Below are 16727 nucleotides of genomic sequence, written 5' to 3'. Positions count from 1 at the left end.
TGACACTACAAGATTCTCCAAGTTGATTTTTTTTTCTTTTTTTGGCCAAGCAGCATGTGGGATCTTAGTTCCCCAACTAGTGATTGAACTCACGACCCCCAAATTGGAAGCACAGAGTCTTAACCATTGGACTGCCAGGGAAGTCCCCAGCCTGGTCTTATATATTTCTTGCCCCAGTCGTAGAAGCAGCCATTTCTCCAAGAAACCCTGGTTCCCTTCACTGGAGAACTGTATTAGAAACCAAAATCTGGGCACCAGGTGTGCTCCTTATTGGGCTGTCATTGTTTCTAAGAGGGACTTAGTTTTTTTATTAATTAATTAATTTATTTATGTCTGCATCGGGTCTTCATTGCTGCGTGTAGCCTTTCTCTAGTTGTGGCGAAAGGGGGGCTGCTCTTCGTTGCAGTGCACGGGCTTCTCATTGCGGTGGCGTCTCTTGTTGCGGAGCACAGGCTCAGGGCGTGTGGACTTCAGTAGTGTGGCACATGGGCTCAGCAGTTGTGGCTCGCAAACTCTAGAGCACAGGCTCAGTAGCTGTGGCGCACAGGCTTAGTTGCTCTGCGGCATGTGGGATGTTCCCGGACCAGGGTTTGAACCCGTGTTCCCTGCACTGGAAGGTGGGTTCTTAACCACTGTGCCACCAGCGAAGTCCCAAGAGGGCCTTAGTTTTCAAAAGAAATTTATATGTTATTATGTAGGGATTTGCATAACAAAATATAGAAATAAATTCATGCAGAGACTAGAGTAGGCCTATGATATTTTAAAATTAATCAACACGATGGTAAATGTATTTATCATCACTTTTTACAGATGTTTTGAAAAACAATCTGAAAAATGTAAGGGAGACAGTTTTTTTTAAATACACAATTGGGACATGCCATCTTCTTTTGTTCTCTTTTTATTTTAAGGAAAGAGAGACAAATGTAAAATATCAGAAATAAAAAAGAAACATCATTACGTTTTCTGTATACAGGTCATCAAGTAGTTCACCAGCTTTTTGGTCTGTGGATCCTTTACAGTTTTAAAAATTATTTGAGGATTTTTCAAAAAGAGGTTTTGTTTAGCTGTGTTGTATCTATTAATATTTACCGAATTAGAAATTAAATATGAAAATGTTTAAAATATTAGTTTATCTAAAAGAATAAGCCTATTACACATTAACAAAAATATTTTATTAAAAAATAACTTAAAAAAACCTATTTTCCAAGAAATTTAGTAGGGAAAGTGACATTATTTTATACTTTTGCAAATATTTTTAATGTCTGCCTTTAGAGAAGACAGGTGGATTCTTCTGACTGATTCTGTGATATGCTGTTTTGGTTAAGGTATATAAGCATATAAAGAAAATCTAGCCTCACACAGATATATAATCAGAAAAAAGAATATTTAATAACTTTTAAAAAATCATGTAACTATTGATATTTTTGATATTATACCTAAACTCAACAAATAACCTTCTTAAAGGTTAATTACAATGTGGTTGCTAAAACCATATAACTGAACTTTTCGCACTCTGTTACATTAAAATCCACTGGTTTATCTTGCACTTTTAATGGATCTTTTACGCATATGTGACTTTGTATCATCATACATTGGTCATTTGGAAAATAACTGGTTTTCAGATTTTTGACACAAGTCAGAATACAACATCAAGGTGGGAAAAAAAAAAATCACACTCTTTAATATCATTATCCATCTCACCAGAAGGTCTTTAAGTATCGGGAAGCTGTCAAGCTCACGGTGTTAGATACAAGTTTTCCATACTTGCAAATTCCATTTGAAAGTTTGATTGTTTTTTTAACCATTGGCTACAAATACAGCTATTTTTCTTGAAATGTTAGGCTCACTTAAGTTCATTTTTGAGAATAACAAATGTCAAATACATAAGTTCGAATAACCAAAGTTTTCCTATTCTGTTCTTTCAAGAACAAAAGGGGTGTTACAGAAAAAAGTAGGTAGCTAAGTCCAAAACTCAACTGAACAGGAACTTCTTCTGAAGACGACTATCTTGCTTCAGTATGGAGAAGTGCTTTATGAATTCTTCCCGTTTCATCACACTTAATATTAAAAAGATGTGTACTCAAAGGCAAAATGAAATGAAATTAATATTTTTACTGCTTCATCAAAGACATTCTTAAATGAAACTGGATTAAAAAAACAACAACAAACTACGAATACATGGCAATGAAGAATATAATTGTTCACTTTGGTACCACTGCCTTAACATGTGCTAAGGTGTTAGCAGTTTTATCCACCACTGCTTTTGCAGCACCACTGCAAATGTCAACAAAGTGAAAAAATACAAAAAAATCTGTATTATGAAAATAGTTTTGACCTCCCAGACTACCCAGTTGCAGGGACCCACAATGGTCTACAAAACATACTTTGAAAACTGCTCCAAATTAGATTCCAAAGATAAGAAAATATTACAAGCAAAACTGTAACAAAACATGTTAAATTAGAAAAAAATAACTTACCAAATATTATTCAAGAAGAAATAAAAATATGAATAGTATTATAATCTTAAAAAAAAAACTATCAGGAATCAAAAAATCCTCCAGTAAAGAAATTCTAGGCCTGGATGGCTTTAACAGATGAATTCTGTCAAATGTTCAAGAAAAATAATTTCCCATGATGTATTCCAAAGAACAGTTAAAGAAGATACCCTCTCTGACTCATTTTGATACTAGTATAACCTTGACACTAAAATCCAAAAAAGAGCAGAGCCTATATTAAAAAAAATTATAGGCTGATATCCTTCATGAATATTAGCGCGAAATTCTTAAAATATTAGCAAACTGAGTCCAGTAACATAAGGTATCAAAGGTTGGTCTAATGTTAGGAAAAATGAAGTAATTCTCCATATTAATAAACAAAAGAAGAAAAAAATCATATCGTTGTTCACAGATTCAGAGAAGAGGAATCTTTTCAGAGGTTTTTCTCAACAGAAAAGGAAAGCTATAAGGCTGTTTTGGGAGACTCAGCTCCGTGGATTCAAGGAAAAAGCAAGCTGCAATACTCAAGGAAAGCAGAAGCCTCTGTAAGACAAAGGTGCTACCAGTATCACCTTTCCCAAAAGAAAAAACTTAAGGTCAAGAATCCTAACCAAGTTTTTATGTTTCATATCAAATGCAGTCATGGTTGATGTGTCCTCACACAGCTGTTCTGACAGTCCACTAACAAACTTCTTGTAAAATCAATCTGTAAGACAAAGGTGGCCTATAATGTTGCCCTGCCCACCCTCCAACGCCCCCCTCCCCCTCCCCACCACTTAATCATTTGCATTAAAAAGGAGATGAATGGAAAAACTATTCTTTTATCATAATTCAGAATACCTGGGTATAATTACCTTTTCCCCTACCTCACTACTACCTGAGCAGGGCTCCCAACCTAAAATAAGTACTACTGTTTCCACTGGCACAGTTATTAAGCAAGTCTAGCACAAACCATCTTATCTAAATCAAAACAGACCTGAGGTTAGCTGTAGTTGGTTAAATCAGGAAATCAAATATACACATTATTTTATATTTTACATTATTATATAATATAAATATATTATATAATATGGTGAGGTGGATGGACCTAGAGTCTGTCAAACAGAGTAAAGTAAGTCAGAAAGAGAAAAATACTGTATGCTATCACATATATATGGAATCTAAAAAAGCAAAACAAAACCTAGAAGAACTTAGGGGCAGGACAGTAATAAAGATGCAGACATAGAGAATGGACTTGAGGACATGGGGAGGGGGAAGGGTAAGCTGGGACGAAGTGAGAGAGTGGCAGCATGGACATATATACACTACCAAATGTAAAATAGATAGCTACTGGGAAGCAGCCGCATAGCACAGGGAGATCAGCTCAGTGCTTTGTGACCACCCTAGAGGGGTGGGATAGGGAGGGTGGGAGGGAGAAGCAAGAGGAAGGAGATATGGGGATATATGTATATGTATAGCTGATTCACTTTGTTATAAAGCAGAAACTAACACACCACTGTAAAGCAATTATACTCCAATAAAGATGTTAAAAATAAATATGTTAAGTATCATATATATGACTGTTACTTACACACACACACACACACACACACACACACCCCTTAAACATTTTATTTTAGCTTGAGCAAGTAAAAGGGGATGAATTACCCAAACTTAGTGCCAAGGATTTTTTTTTAATGGGGGCTTGATGATTGGAGTGCCATATTTCTTACATAAACCTTATCTAAAATGTATATTTATTTCAAATGGATCAAGGAGTTCCATTTCGGGCAACATGGTAGATTAGGTGCCCGGACTGTCTGAATCTAAAATGCTGTATAGGGCTTCCCTGGTGGTGCGGTGGTTAAGAATCTGCCTGCCAATGCAGGGGACATGGGTTCGAGCCCTGGTCTGGGAAGATCCCACATGCCGCAGAGCAACTAAGCCCGTGAGGCACAACTACTGAGCCTGTGCATCTAGAGCCTGTGCTCCGTAATAAGAGAAGCCATGACAATGAGAAGCCTGTGTACCGTGATGAAGAGTAGCCCCCGCTCGCCGCAACTAGAGAAAGCCCGCGCACAGAAACAAAAACCCAACACAGCCAAAAATAAATAAATAAATACATTTACTTTTTTTAAAATGCTGTATAAATTTTTTTTTAATATTTTTAACTTCTTAATTTGGCACAAACATACAGATGCTATGGAAGGTGGCTCTTGACTTTAATGTTACCTCACAGCAATGCTTTGAAAACTACAGAGTGCTGGAGACAGGATACATATTCTGAGACTCCCAATACGGAGATGTAATCAAAGAACCTTGCATATAGCTGAAAATCCGAAAGGCATACAACTGAATGAGCAGTAAACCTATCTGGCAGAAGGTGACGGCAAGCAAACTTGCCTTCTTTAATCTTAGTGCTGGTAAAAGGAAGAAAAAAAATCTCCTGTGAGAATTTATAACTACAAGCCAGTTCTTATATGAGTTTGTGGAGAAGGAAAAAGGTGAAAAGGGGTGAGAAACATGGAAAACAGATTAAAGGTCTAATGTATGTCTAACTGGAATTATAAACTCCTCGTCTCCAATGACCAAGGAAAGAAGGAACAATGGTCATGCCAAAAAGGGCTGCTGCCTCTCGCAGCATATTCACTGTACTAACTGCACCAGATATGTACCCAAGGACAAGGCCATTAAGAAGCTGATCACTGGAAATATAGAAGAGGCATGAGAGGGGCTTCCCTGGTGACACAGTGGTTAAGAATCACCTGCCAATGCAGGGGACACAGGTTCGAGCCCTGGTCCAGGAAGACCTCACATGCCGCGGAGCAACTAAGCTCATGCACCACAACTACTGAGCCTGTACTCTGGAGCCACAACTACTGAGCCCACGCACCACAACTACTGAAGCCCACGCCTACAGCTCGTGCTCCGCAACAAGAGAGGCCAACTGCAATAAGAAGCCCACGCACCACAACAAAGAATAGCTCGTGCTCGCCATAACTAGAGAAAGCCCGCACGCAGCAACAAAGACCCAATGCAGCCAAAAATAAAAATAAATAAATGAATAAATAAATTTTTTAAATAACTAAATAAAATGAAACATTAAAAAAAAAGAAGAGGCATGAGAGACATTTCTGAAGTGAGAGTCTTTAATACCTACATGGTTTCCAAACTGTATGTGAAACTACACTGCTGTGTGAGTTGTATAACTGACAACAGGGAAGTCAAGAGTCATTCTAATAAAGCCCAGAAAAACCATAAACCCCATCCTGATTTAGACTTACATGCTGCCTCATGACCTCTGCCAAAGCCCATGTAAGGAGCTGAATCCTTAAGGACTGAAGAAAACCTGTCCTTTGGGGGAAAAAAAGAGAAAATTATACCTTTTAAAACAGTTGTAGAAGGCAAAAATAAAATAGTAGGCATTACTCAAAGAGATAAAGGTCAAGAATTTAACATAATTATTCAAAGATATCCTCAGATCCAGGAAGCCCAAAGAATCCCATGTAGGATTATAAATAATAAAATAAAATAATGAAGTAGAAGAAAAGAACATCTCAATACATTATATAAAACTGCAGAACACCAAAGGGGGGCAAAAAGGCTTGAAAACAGTCAAATAAAAGATATATACAGGGACTTCCCTGTATATATCCCAGGGTTCAAGCCCTGGTCTGGGAAGATCCCACATGCCGTGGAGCAACTAAGCCCGTGCGCCACAACTACTGAGCCTGCGCTCTAGAGCCCGCGAGCCACAACTATTGAGCCCACGTGCCATAACTACTGAAGCCCACGTGCCTAGAGCCCGTGCTCCACAACAAGAGAAGCCACCGCAATGAGAAGCCCATGCACCTCAAAGAAGGGTAACCCCTGCTCGCTGCAACTGGAGGAAGCCCGCACGCAGCAACGAAGAGCCAATGCAGTCAAAAATAAATAAATAAATAAAAATAAATAAAAGATATATGCAAAGAAAGGGCAATTATACTTCTCAACAGTGACACTGACAGTCAAAAGACATGAATAACGACCTCAATGTAATGAGAAAACTTAGAATTCTACACACAGAGACATCAGAGAAATTATCTTTCAAGAACGGGGATATTTCGATATAAAGACATCTTCAGATAACAAACAAAAAAGTGTCCTTTTCACTAAAAGACTTTCACTAAAGAAAATTCTAAAGGATGTACTTCAGGTAGAAAAGAATTACCTCATAGGGAAGGTCTCAAATACAAAAAGGGATAATGAACCAAGAAAAGAGTAAATAAATTTAAACAAAGATTGACTACCTAAAACAATAATTTGTCTATAAATATGTATGTATGCAGGAGAGAAATATTCCAAAACTATAACAATAGAGGATGGTGTTCCAGGTTGGGAGGACAATCAGAGCATTTTAAAATTATGTTATTCAGGAACAGGTTAAAGATACTGATTTAGACTTTTCCTTAAAAAAAAGGATATATGTTAAAATATACAGATAAAAACACTAAAAGAATAAAGAATATATTAACTTATAAATAAGCATGCATGTGTGCAAGATGCTGTGGGGTGGGATGGAATGAGAAGAAAGCATGCTCAATGAAGGCATTACACACATAGCTCAACACAAAAAAACGGAAGAATGGGAGAAAGGGGGAGTAGGACAAACATAAGAACTACAGGCAAAGACAGAAATAAATCCAAATCTAAGAGCAATCACAAAAGACTGAAATTCTCCAGTAAAAAAATAAAGATTATCAATCAGAACAAAAACACAAGTCAAACATACCCTATTTACAAAATACAAACCAAAACACAGAACCAATGAAAAACTAACAAATGGAAAATACTAACAATCAAAAGGAAGCTAGAATAGCTATATTAACCCAAGCAAATAGCCAACAACAGTAATAAAGCCGTAAGGCTAAAAATGTCTTTACGCAGAAAGCCTTTTCATAATGATAAAAAAGTTCAATTCAACAAAAAGAACAATTCTAAATCTGTAAGTACTTAATAACATAGCCTCAAAATAAATAAAATAAAAATTAACATATCTACAACAAAGAGAAACTGACAAACCTACTACTATGTGAGAGACATTAACATGTCTTTCTCAGTAGAGAAACTGACAGAAAAGTTCCAAAATAAAACCAAACCAAAATCCAAAACAAAATATAGACAGGCAAACATTAAAGATGTGAATTGAACAATTAATAAGCTCATGGACATATTATATAGCATTGTAATAAAAAACTGGAGAATTCACGTTCTTTCCAAATGCACATGGAACATTTATGAAAACTAGCTATATACTAGGTCTTAAAATTAGTCTCTCAAATTTTATTATGGTCTCTGACCATAATGAAATCAACTTAGAACTGCATAATAAAAGTTTTCATTTTAAAAGTTATATATTTTGAAATTAAGTATACACTTCTAAATAATTCATGGAGCAAATAAGAATTTTTTTAAATGAACAAAACCAAGAATATTATATATCAAAACATGTGGGGAAGCAGGTAAGAAGGCAAATTTACAGACTAAAAATCCAAATTTAAAAGTCTTTTTTAAAAGGTCAGCAAAAAACAACCCTAAAAATTCTGAGAAAGTAGAAAGAAATAATAAACAGCAGGACTTAGAAGTATGAAAACATTTACAAAAAAGATGATCAACAGAGTCAAAAGCTCATTCTTTAAAACAATGATTAATATGATAATCCTCTGAAAAAACTATTTGAGTAAAAAAAAACAAACTAAAAAAATAAAAGGGGAACATCATTACAGATGCTATAGAGATTCAACTGATAAGAGGATATTATGGACAATTTTACAGCAATAAATTTGAATTAGGAATATTTTGAAAAAACACAGAAAATACAATCTGTTAAAAATGATTCAAAAAGAAATGACTCATACTTTCTGATTTCAAAACTTACAAGGGCTTCCCTGGTGGCGCAGTGGTTGAGAGTCCTCCTGCCGATGCAGGGGACACGGGTTTGTGCCCCGGTCGGGGAAGATCCCACATGCCACGGAGTGGCTGGGCCCGAGAGCCATGGCCGCTGGGCCTGCGCGTCCGGAGCCTGTGCTCCGCAACAGGAGAGGCCACAGCAGTGAGAGGCCCGCATACCGCAAAAAAAAACCAAAAAAACTTACTACTACAAAGCTACCATCATCAAGCATCAAATAAGCAAGTGTGGTACTGACATAGAGATCAAATGGAACAGAATTGAGAATCTAGAAATAAACCCGTACATTTTTAGTCAACTGATTTTCAACAAGAAACAACTCAATGAGTTGCCTAGACAACTCAACGTGGAAAGAATAGTCTCTTCAACAACTGGTGCTGGGACAACTGGATTTCCAACTATAAAATAATGAGGTGGGACCTCTGCCTCACTATACACAAAAATTAACTCAAAATGGATCAAGGACCTATATTTAAGAGTTAGGAATCATAAAACTCTTAGCAGAGAACATAAATCTTCATGACTTTAAATTAGGCAAAAGTTTCTTTCACATGATACCAAAATCACAAGCAGGGCTTCCACAGTGGTGCAGTGGTTAAGAATCCGCCTGCCAATGCAGGGGACATGGGTTTGAGCCCTGGTCCGGGAAGATACCACATGCGGCAGAGCAACTAAGCCTGTGCACCACAACTACTGAGCCTGCGCTCTAGAGTTCGTGAGCCACAACTACTGAGCCCGAGTGCCACAACTACTGAAGCCCGTGCACCTCGAGCCCGTGCTCTGCAACAAAAGAAGCCACCCAATGAGAAGCCCGCGCACGGCAACAAAGAGTAGCCCCCGCACAGCAACAAAGACCCAACGCAGCCAAAAATAAAAATATAAATTAAAAAAAAAAATCACAAGCAACAAGAGAAAAAACAGACAAGCTGCACTTCATCAAAATAAAAAGCTTTTGTGCTTCAAAGGACAGCATCAGAAAAGTGGAAGGACAATCCAAAGAATGGGAAAAAATATTTGAAAATCATATATCTGAAAAGAGTCTAACATCCAGAATATATAATGAAATCTTACAGCTCAACAATAAAAAAAATCCAGGGCCTTCCCTGGTGGTGCAGTGGTTAAGAATCCGCCTGCCAATGCAGGGGGCATGGGATCGAGCCCTAGTCCGGGAATATCCCACATGCCGCGGAACAACTAAGCCCATGTGGCACAACTACTGAGCCTGCACTCTAGAGCCCGTGAGCCACAACTACTGAAGCCCATGCACCTAGAGCCTGTGCTCGGCAACAAGAGAAGCCACCACAATGAAAAGCCCACACACCGCAATGAAGAGTGGCCCCTGCTCGCCGCAACTAGAGAAAGCCTGCACGCAGCAATGAAGACCCAACGCAGCCAAAAATTTAAAAAATATATATATATATATACAATTTTAAAATGGACAAAATATTTGAATAGACATTTCTCCAAAGAAGATAAACAAATGGCCAAAAGAACTGAAAAGATGCTCAACATCATTAGTCATTAGGAAAATGCAAATCAAAACCACAATAAGATTCCACTTCACACCCTCTAAGATGGCTATAATCAAAAACACAGACAACAGTAAACGTTGGCAAGGATGTGGAGAAACACCCTCATACACTGCTTGTGGGACTATAAAATGATGTAACTGAGTTGGAAAACAGGTAGGTAGATCCTAAAAAGGTTAAACATAATAGCACTACCATACGACCCAGGAGGCCCACTCCTATGTATACACCCCCAAAATTTGAAAACATATGTGCACACAGAACTTGTACATGGAGGTTCACAACAGCATTATTCATAACAGCCAAAAAATGGAAACCATACAAATATGCATCAACTGATTAATGTATAAACAAAATGTGGTATATCCACACAATGGAATTGTATTCCATCATAAAAAGGAATGAAGTGCTAACACTAGTGACAACATGTGTGAACTTTGAAAACATCACACTAAGTGAAAGATACCAGGCAAAAAAGGCCATATATGACTCCATTTATAGGAAATGCCCAGAACAGAAAACTCTATAGAGACAGAAATCAGATTACTGGTTGTCAGGGGATGAGGGAAGGGAGAATGGGGAGTGACTGCTAATGGGTATGGGGTTTCTTTTTGGGATGACAGAAATGTTCTGGAAATAGTGGTGACAGTTATAAAACTTTGTGATTATTCTTTAGAAAAAAAAACTGAATTTTACACTTTAAAGGGGTGAATTTTACGGTATGTGAATTATATATCAATTTTTAAAAGACAAATCAACTGACCATTTAAAAGAGAGAACCTGGGCTTCACTGGTGGCACAGTGGTTGGGAATCAGCCTGCCAATGCAGGGGACGCAGGTTCTTGCCCTGGTCCGGTAGGATCCCACATGCCGCAGAGCAACTAAGCCTGTGCACCACAACTGTTGAGCTTGCGCTCTGGAGCCTGCAAGCCACAACTACTGAACCTGCGTGCTGCAACTGCTGAAGTCTGTGCACCTAAAGCCCGTGCTCCACAAGAGAAGCCACCGCAATAAGAAGCCTGCACTCTGCAACGAAGAGTGGCCCCCGCTCGCCACAGCTAGAGAAAGCCCACACGCAGCAGCGAGGACCCAACACAGCCAAATAAATAAATTAATTAAAGAAAGAAAGAAATAGAAAAATAAATAAATAAATAAAATAAAAGAGAGAACCTGAATAGATGAATAATCATTTAAAAAATTAAGCAGCTGGGCTTCCCCGGTGGCGCAGTGGTTGAGAGTCCGCCTGCCGATGCAGGGGACACGGGTTCGTGCCCCGGTCCGGGAAGATCCCACATGCCGCGGAGCCTGCGCGTCCAGAGCCTGTGCTCCGCAACGGGAGAGGCCACAACAGTGAGAGGCCCACGTACCGCAAAAAAAAAAAAAAAGAAAAAAATTAAGCAGCCATAGTTTAAAATCTTTCCACTAAAAAAGTATCAAGCCCAGATTTTCTTATGGGTAAGTCCTACCAAGTAGTCAAGGAACAACAAATAATTACAACCTTAAACAAATTCTTCTAGAGAACAGTAAAAAAGGATAACACTTTCTAAATCATATCAAAATCCAAACAGCACAAAGGGTGCCAAGACCATTCAGTGGGGGAAGAAACAGTCTTTTCAACAAATGGTGCTGGGAAAACTGTATATCCACACACAAAAGAATAAACTTGGACCCTTACCTTACACCATATATAGAAATTAACTCAAAATGGAGTAAAGACCTAAACATAAGACCTAAAAACTATAAAATTTTTTGAAGAAAACAGAATAAAAGCTTCATGACATTGCATTTGGCAAGGGTTTCCTGGACATAACATCAAAGCCACAGACAACAAAAGTAAAAACAGATAAACTGGACTACATCAAAATTAAAACCTTCTGTGCATCAAAGGAAACAACAGAATGAAAAGGTAGCCTATGGAATGGGAGAAGATCCTTGCAAATCGTATCTCTGATAAGGGGTTAATATCCAGACTACATAAAGAACTCCTACAACTCAGCATAACAACAACAAAAACAAATAACCCAATTTAAAAATGGGCAAGGGACTTGATTAGACATTTCTCCAAAGAAAATGTATAAATGGCCAACAGGAACATGAAAAGATATTCGACATCACTAGTCCCTAGGGAAATGCAAATCAAAACTACAATGAGCTATTACTTCTCACCCTTAGGATGGCTACTATCAAAAAAACAGGAAATTGGGGGGAAAAAAAACAAAGTGTTGGCAAGGAGGTGGAGAAACTGGAACCCTTGTGCATTGCTGGTGTGAGGTAAATGGTACAGCTGCTGTGAAAAACAGGAAGATGGTTCCTCAAAAAATTAAAAATAAAATTACCATTTGATCCAGCAATACTGCTTCTGGTTATATATCCAGAAGAACTGAAGCAGAGTCTCAAAGAGATATTTGCACGTCCCGTCCAAGTTCATAGCAGCATTATTCAGAATAGTCAAAAGGTGAAAGCAACATAACTTTCCATTGACAGAAGAATGGATAACAAAATGTTTTATACATACAGTGGTATATTATTCAGCCTTAAAAAGGAAATTTTGGACACATGCTACAACATGAATGAACTTGGATGAACTAAGTGAAATAAGCCAGGCACAAAAAGATAATAAAAATACTGTATGGTTTCACTTATAATAGGTAACTAGAGCAGCCAGACGCATAAAAAGAAAAGTAGACTGGTGTCTGTCAGGGGACATGGGGAGGGGGAAATGTGGAAGAGTTTTTTTATTGGGCACAGAGTTTCAGTTTTGCAAAAAGTTCTGCAGACTGGTTGAACAATGTAAATATACTTAACACTACTTTAAAATGATTAAGAATGTAAATTTTATGTAAGGTGTATTTTATTACAATTTTAAAAAAATTATAATCATTAAAAAAGAGATTTTTTAAAAAATCCAACCAGGACAATATGAAAAAAGAAAATTACAGGCTAGACTCATGTACACTGATGTAAAAAACAATCCTACACAAAGCATAAGCAAATCAATCCAGTAATTTATAAAAAAGATAATCCAGCGTGACTAAATTGGGTTTATCCCAGGAATGCTTAGTTAGCCTAATTTGAAAATCAAGGTAACTGACCACATTAACAGGTTAAGGGGAAAAACATTTGATCATTCTGAGTTACAGAAAAGCCTATCAATACAGCTTAACATCTACTCATGATTTAAAACAATCAAAATACAACCCTTAACAAGCTAAGAATACAATGAAACCTCCTTAACTTGATAAAGGAGGGTTTTTTCTCCTAAAAAAAAAATTACAAGTGTAATTTTATTTTAATTTTATTGAAATATAGTCGACTTATAACGTTGTGTTAATTTCTGCTATACAGCAAAGTGACTGAGTTATATTTTTTTTTATATTTTCTTCCATTATGCTTTATCCCAGGATATTGAATATAGTTCCCTGTGCGATATATACAGTAGGACCTTGCTGTTTATCCATCCTATATATAATAGTTTGCATCTGCTAATCCCAAACTCCCACTCCTTCCCTCTCCCACCTGCTCTCCCTACTGGCAACCACAAGTCTGTCCTCTGTATCTGAGTCTGTTTCTGTTTTGTAGATGAGTTCATCTATGTAATATTTTAGATTCCACATATAAGTGATATCCTGCAGTATTTGTCTTTCTTTTTTTGACTTACTCCACTTAGTATGATAATCATTAGTTCCATCCATGCTGCTGCAAATGGCATTATTCCCTTCTTTTGTATGGCTGAGTAGTATTCCATTGTGTATATATATATATATATATATATACACATCACTTCTTATCCATTCATCTGTTGGACATTTAGGTTGTTTCCGTGTCTTGGCTACCGTAAACAGTGCTGCTATGAACATAGAGGTTCATGTATCTTTTCGAATTATAGCTTTGTCTGGGTATATGCCCAGGAGTGGGATTGCTGGATCATCTGGCAACTCTATTTTTCGTGTTTTGAGGAACCTCCATACTGTGTTCTACAGTGGCTATATCAATTTACATTCCCACCAACAGTGTAAGAGGGTTCCCTTTTCTCCACATCCTCGCCAGCATTTGTTATTTGTAGACTTTTTAATGATGGCCATTCTGACTGGTGTGAGGTGGTACCTCATTGTAGTTTTGATTTGCATTTTTCTAATAATTAGCAATGCTGAGCATCTTTTCATGTGCCTACTGGCCGTGTGCATGTCTTCTTTGGAGAAATGTCTATTTAGGTCTTTTGCCCATTTTTCAATTGGGCTGTTTTTTTTGTTATTGAATCTACAAGTGTAATTTTAAATGGTAACATTTGAAAGCATTTCCTTTGAGATCAGAAACAAGACAGGAAAACAAAACCATGAGTATCTGAAGATATCTAAGAAAGTACAGTAATAATTCAGAGGTAGACAAACAGACCAAAGATACAGAAGAAAGAGTACAGAAAGGAAACCACCCATATATGAAAACTTGATTTATGAAACAGAGAATTTTGCATATCAGGAAGGAAATGAAGAACTATTTCAATAAACAGTGCTGGAATAACCAATAATCCATACAGAAAGAATCAATTCATAATCCATACCTCTCACAAAAATCAATTACTGAGAGATTAAAGAATTAAATGTAGGGCTTCCTTGGTGGCGCAGTGGTTGAGAGTCCGCCTGCCGATGCAGGGGACGCGGGTTCGTGTCCCGGTCCGGGAAGATCCCACATGCCGCAGAGCGGCTGGGCCCGTAAGCCATGGCCGCTGACCCCGCGCATCCGGAGCCTGTGCTCCGCAACGGGAGAGGCCACAGCAGTGAGAGGCCCGCGTACCGCAAAAAAAAAGAATTAAATGTAAAAAATATAACCATAAAGCTTTTAGTTGATAGAGAAGAATATCTTTATGACCTCTGAATAGGAAAAGATTAAGATAAACTATAAAGAAAAAAAAAACATATATTTAACTATATTAAAGTTAAGGACTATTATGAGGTATATATGTAAACCAATTATATTCTATTGTGTTTGGGAGGAAAGGGTACAGCTTATAGAGAATGTCATCAAAAGTTATCAAGGTATACATGAAATATGTCAACTAACCAACTGAATTCAAAGATCAAATGTTTTAATCTTTTAATTTCCCTCCATATTTTAAAAATAATTCAATTGAGCAATCATGTCAAAGCCAGTAGACTATATGAACAAAATAATATAATGCTAATGTAACAAAGAGCTGTCAATGTTCCAACTACTTCACATCTTAAATATTATATTTATAGTGTCACTTAAGATCAACATGTTATTGTAGGGACTTGGAAACAAGAATTAAAAAAAAAACACTCTCATGGTTCAGTAAGTGTCTGCATCAACATTTGTGTCTGTATCTCATTGCAAATATTAGCAATGATGCCCGTGGTAAAATCTAAATAGTGTTTCAGGTAAGTGGGATGTTTCTTTGACCTTTCCCACTGCTCCTTCAATCATATTTTTTACCAAAATCCAGAACCTATCTTTGGATGCTTCAGGGAAGAAACAGTTAGTATATTAAGATAAGATGTCCCTTGGAGAAATAGTAAGGACTTTTAAAAAAGAAGAAGAAATGGAGCAAATAGACAACATATTCTTAGGACTTCCAAATAATTCTGAAATTAAAAATGGAAAAGAAATAAACGCAATTACAAGGAACACCTCATGCACTTGGGAAACTATTAACACTGTATATATGACTGAAAGGAATGAGTTGGAAAGAACATTTATCCCAAGATAAATTTTTTTAACAATATGAAGGTATATGTCCACCAAGGAAAATAAATCCATTCCCATTTCATCCACCATCAAAAACATCCTTCCCTTTACCCAAAACACACACATATATATACAAGATAAATGTTTTCAACCTAAACTGTAAGTCTCTGGCTCACATGAAAACAAAACGATTTTAACCACACACAAGCTCCAGCACTCAGACTTGTAGTTTCTACATGCTGCCCACACAGCACTTTGTGAGCATGTGATTACGAGGAATGATGCACAATCACACCACATTCCTTCCCTCAGCTCACACATCAAGAACTTGCCCTCTCAGCTGCATTCTTCTCCAAACAGCCATGGTCACCTTAGCAACCCTATGCTCCTAATATGGACAGCTGCTCCATTTAAAGTCAGCCCTTCTTGGCAGGGAATATGCTTGTTCTTCAAATTGGGGGAGAGAGGAGAGGTTTTCCTTTCAATACACATTGCAGGGGTTGATTTAACTTGATCAGCACTTTTGTTCTGCGGCAGCAATTTGTGTCGAGTTTCAACCTATTTTGAGGTTTTCTTTCTTTTATTTTTTTTTTAATCTAAAAGCAAATGGCTAAAAAATAAAATCAAGGAAGCTCATATGGAATTCTAAGGAAGAATGGAACATGAAACAAAAATGTATCTGAAATAACTGTATTCTTTTATAAAATGATGAAGCTATCCACATTTTTGAAAGTTAAAATTTACTTAAATTGAACTGTAACATCTGAAGCCTTAATATATAAGAAATCAGTCAGAAGACCTGTCATAGCCTATTTCTGAACAACAAAAACATTGCTAAGCTTCGAAGTGCTATGACTCCAATCTATTTAATAGATTATGAGTTGATCTGTATCCCTTTATCCCACCATCTACACGTGAAATCTTTCCACAGGCTCAAAAGTAAACTAGGTATTGAGACCAAATGATTAGTATATCTGAGGACCCTCCAGACTTAGAATGACCTAGGATAGCACTGGATTACTCAAAACCAATCTTGATCTGTGCTTGTACCACTAAAGCTGGGTCTGAACCAAA

General features: G+C 37.2%; 3 protein-coding genes across 5 annotated transcripts in view; 1 reads left to right on the top strand and 2 right to left on the bottom strand.

The window, feature by feature from the left end:
• The window catches only part of YEATS4 (YEATS domain containing 4), a 155715-nt gene that overhangs the window by 3498 nt on the left and 135490 nt on the right, over positions 1-16727 (bottom strand). Inside the window, exon 12 of one of the 2 annotated variants that reach the window (XR_003791180.1) lies at positions 5759-5828. The exons of the other annotated variant lie outside the window; for it this stretch is intronic. The gene's annotated coding sequence lies outside the window, so the exon portion shown is untranslated. The remainder of the gene's footprint in view (positions 1-5758; positions 5829-16727) is intronic. 2 annotated transcript variants of the gene reach the window in all.
• FRS2 (fibroblast growth factor receptor substrate 2) overlaps positions 1-16727 on the bottom strand; it is a 120289-nt gene that overhangs the window by 55582 nt on the left and 47980 nt on the right. Inside the window, exon 2 of one of the 2 annotated variants that reach the window (XM_029206053.1) lies at positions 5759-5828. The exons of the other annotated variant lie outside the window; for it this stretch is intronic. The gene's annotated coding sequence lies outside the window, so the exon portion shown is untranslated. The remainder of the gene's footprint in view (positions 1-5758; positions 5829-16727) is intronic. 2 annotated transcript variants of the gene reach the window in all.
• LOC114886177 (40S ribosomal protein S26-like) lies at positions 4013-5772 on the top strand. The gene is made up of 2 exons (XM_029206720.1): positions 4013-5196; positions 5593-5772. The coding sequence occupies exons 1-2, from the start codon at positions 5059-5061 to the stop codon at positions 5770-5772; spliced, it is 318 nt and encodes a 105-aa protein (XP_029062553.1). The 5' UTR covers positions 4013-5058.

Source organism: Monodon monoceros, unplaced genomic scaffold (assembly GCF_005190385.1).
Source record: "Monodon monoceros isolate NGI ecotype Baffin Bay Population unplaced genomic scaffold, NGI_Narwhal_1 Super_Scaffold_6, whole genome shotgun sequence".
NCBI lineage: Eukaryota > Metazoa > Chordata > Mammalia > Artiodactyla > Monodontidae > Monodon > Monodon monoceros.
The sequence above is the reverse complement of the archived record's forward strand: the minus strand, read 5'-3'. Positions and strand labels throughout refer to the sequence as shown.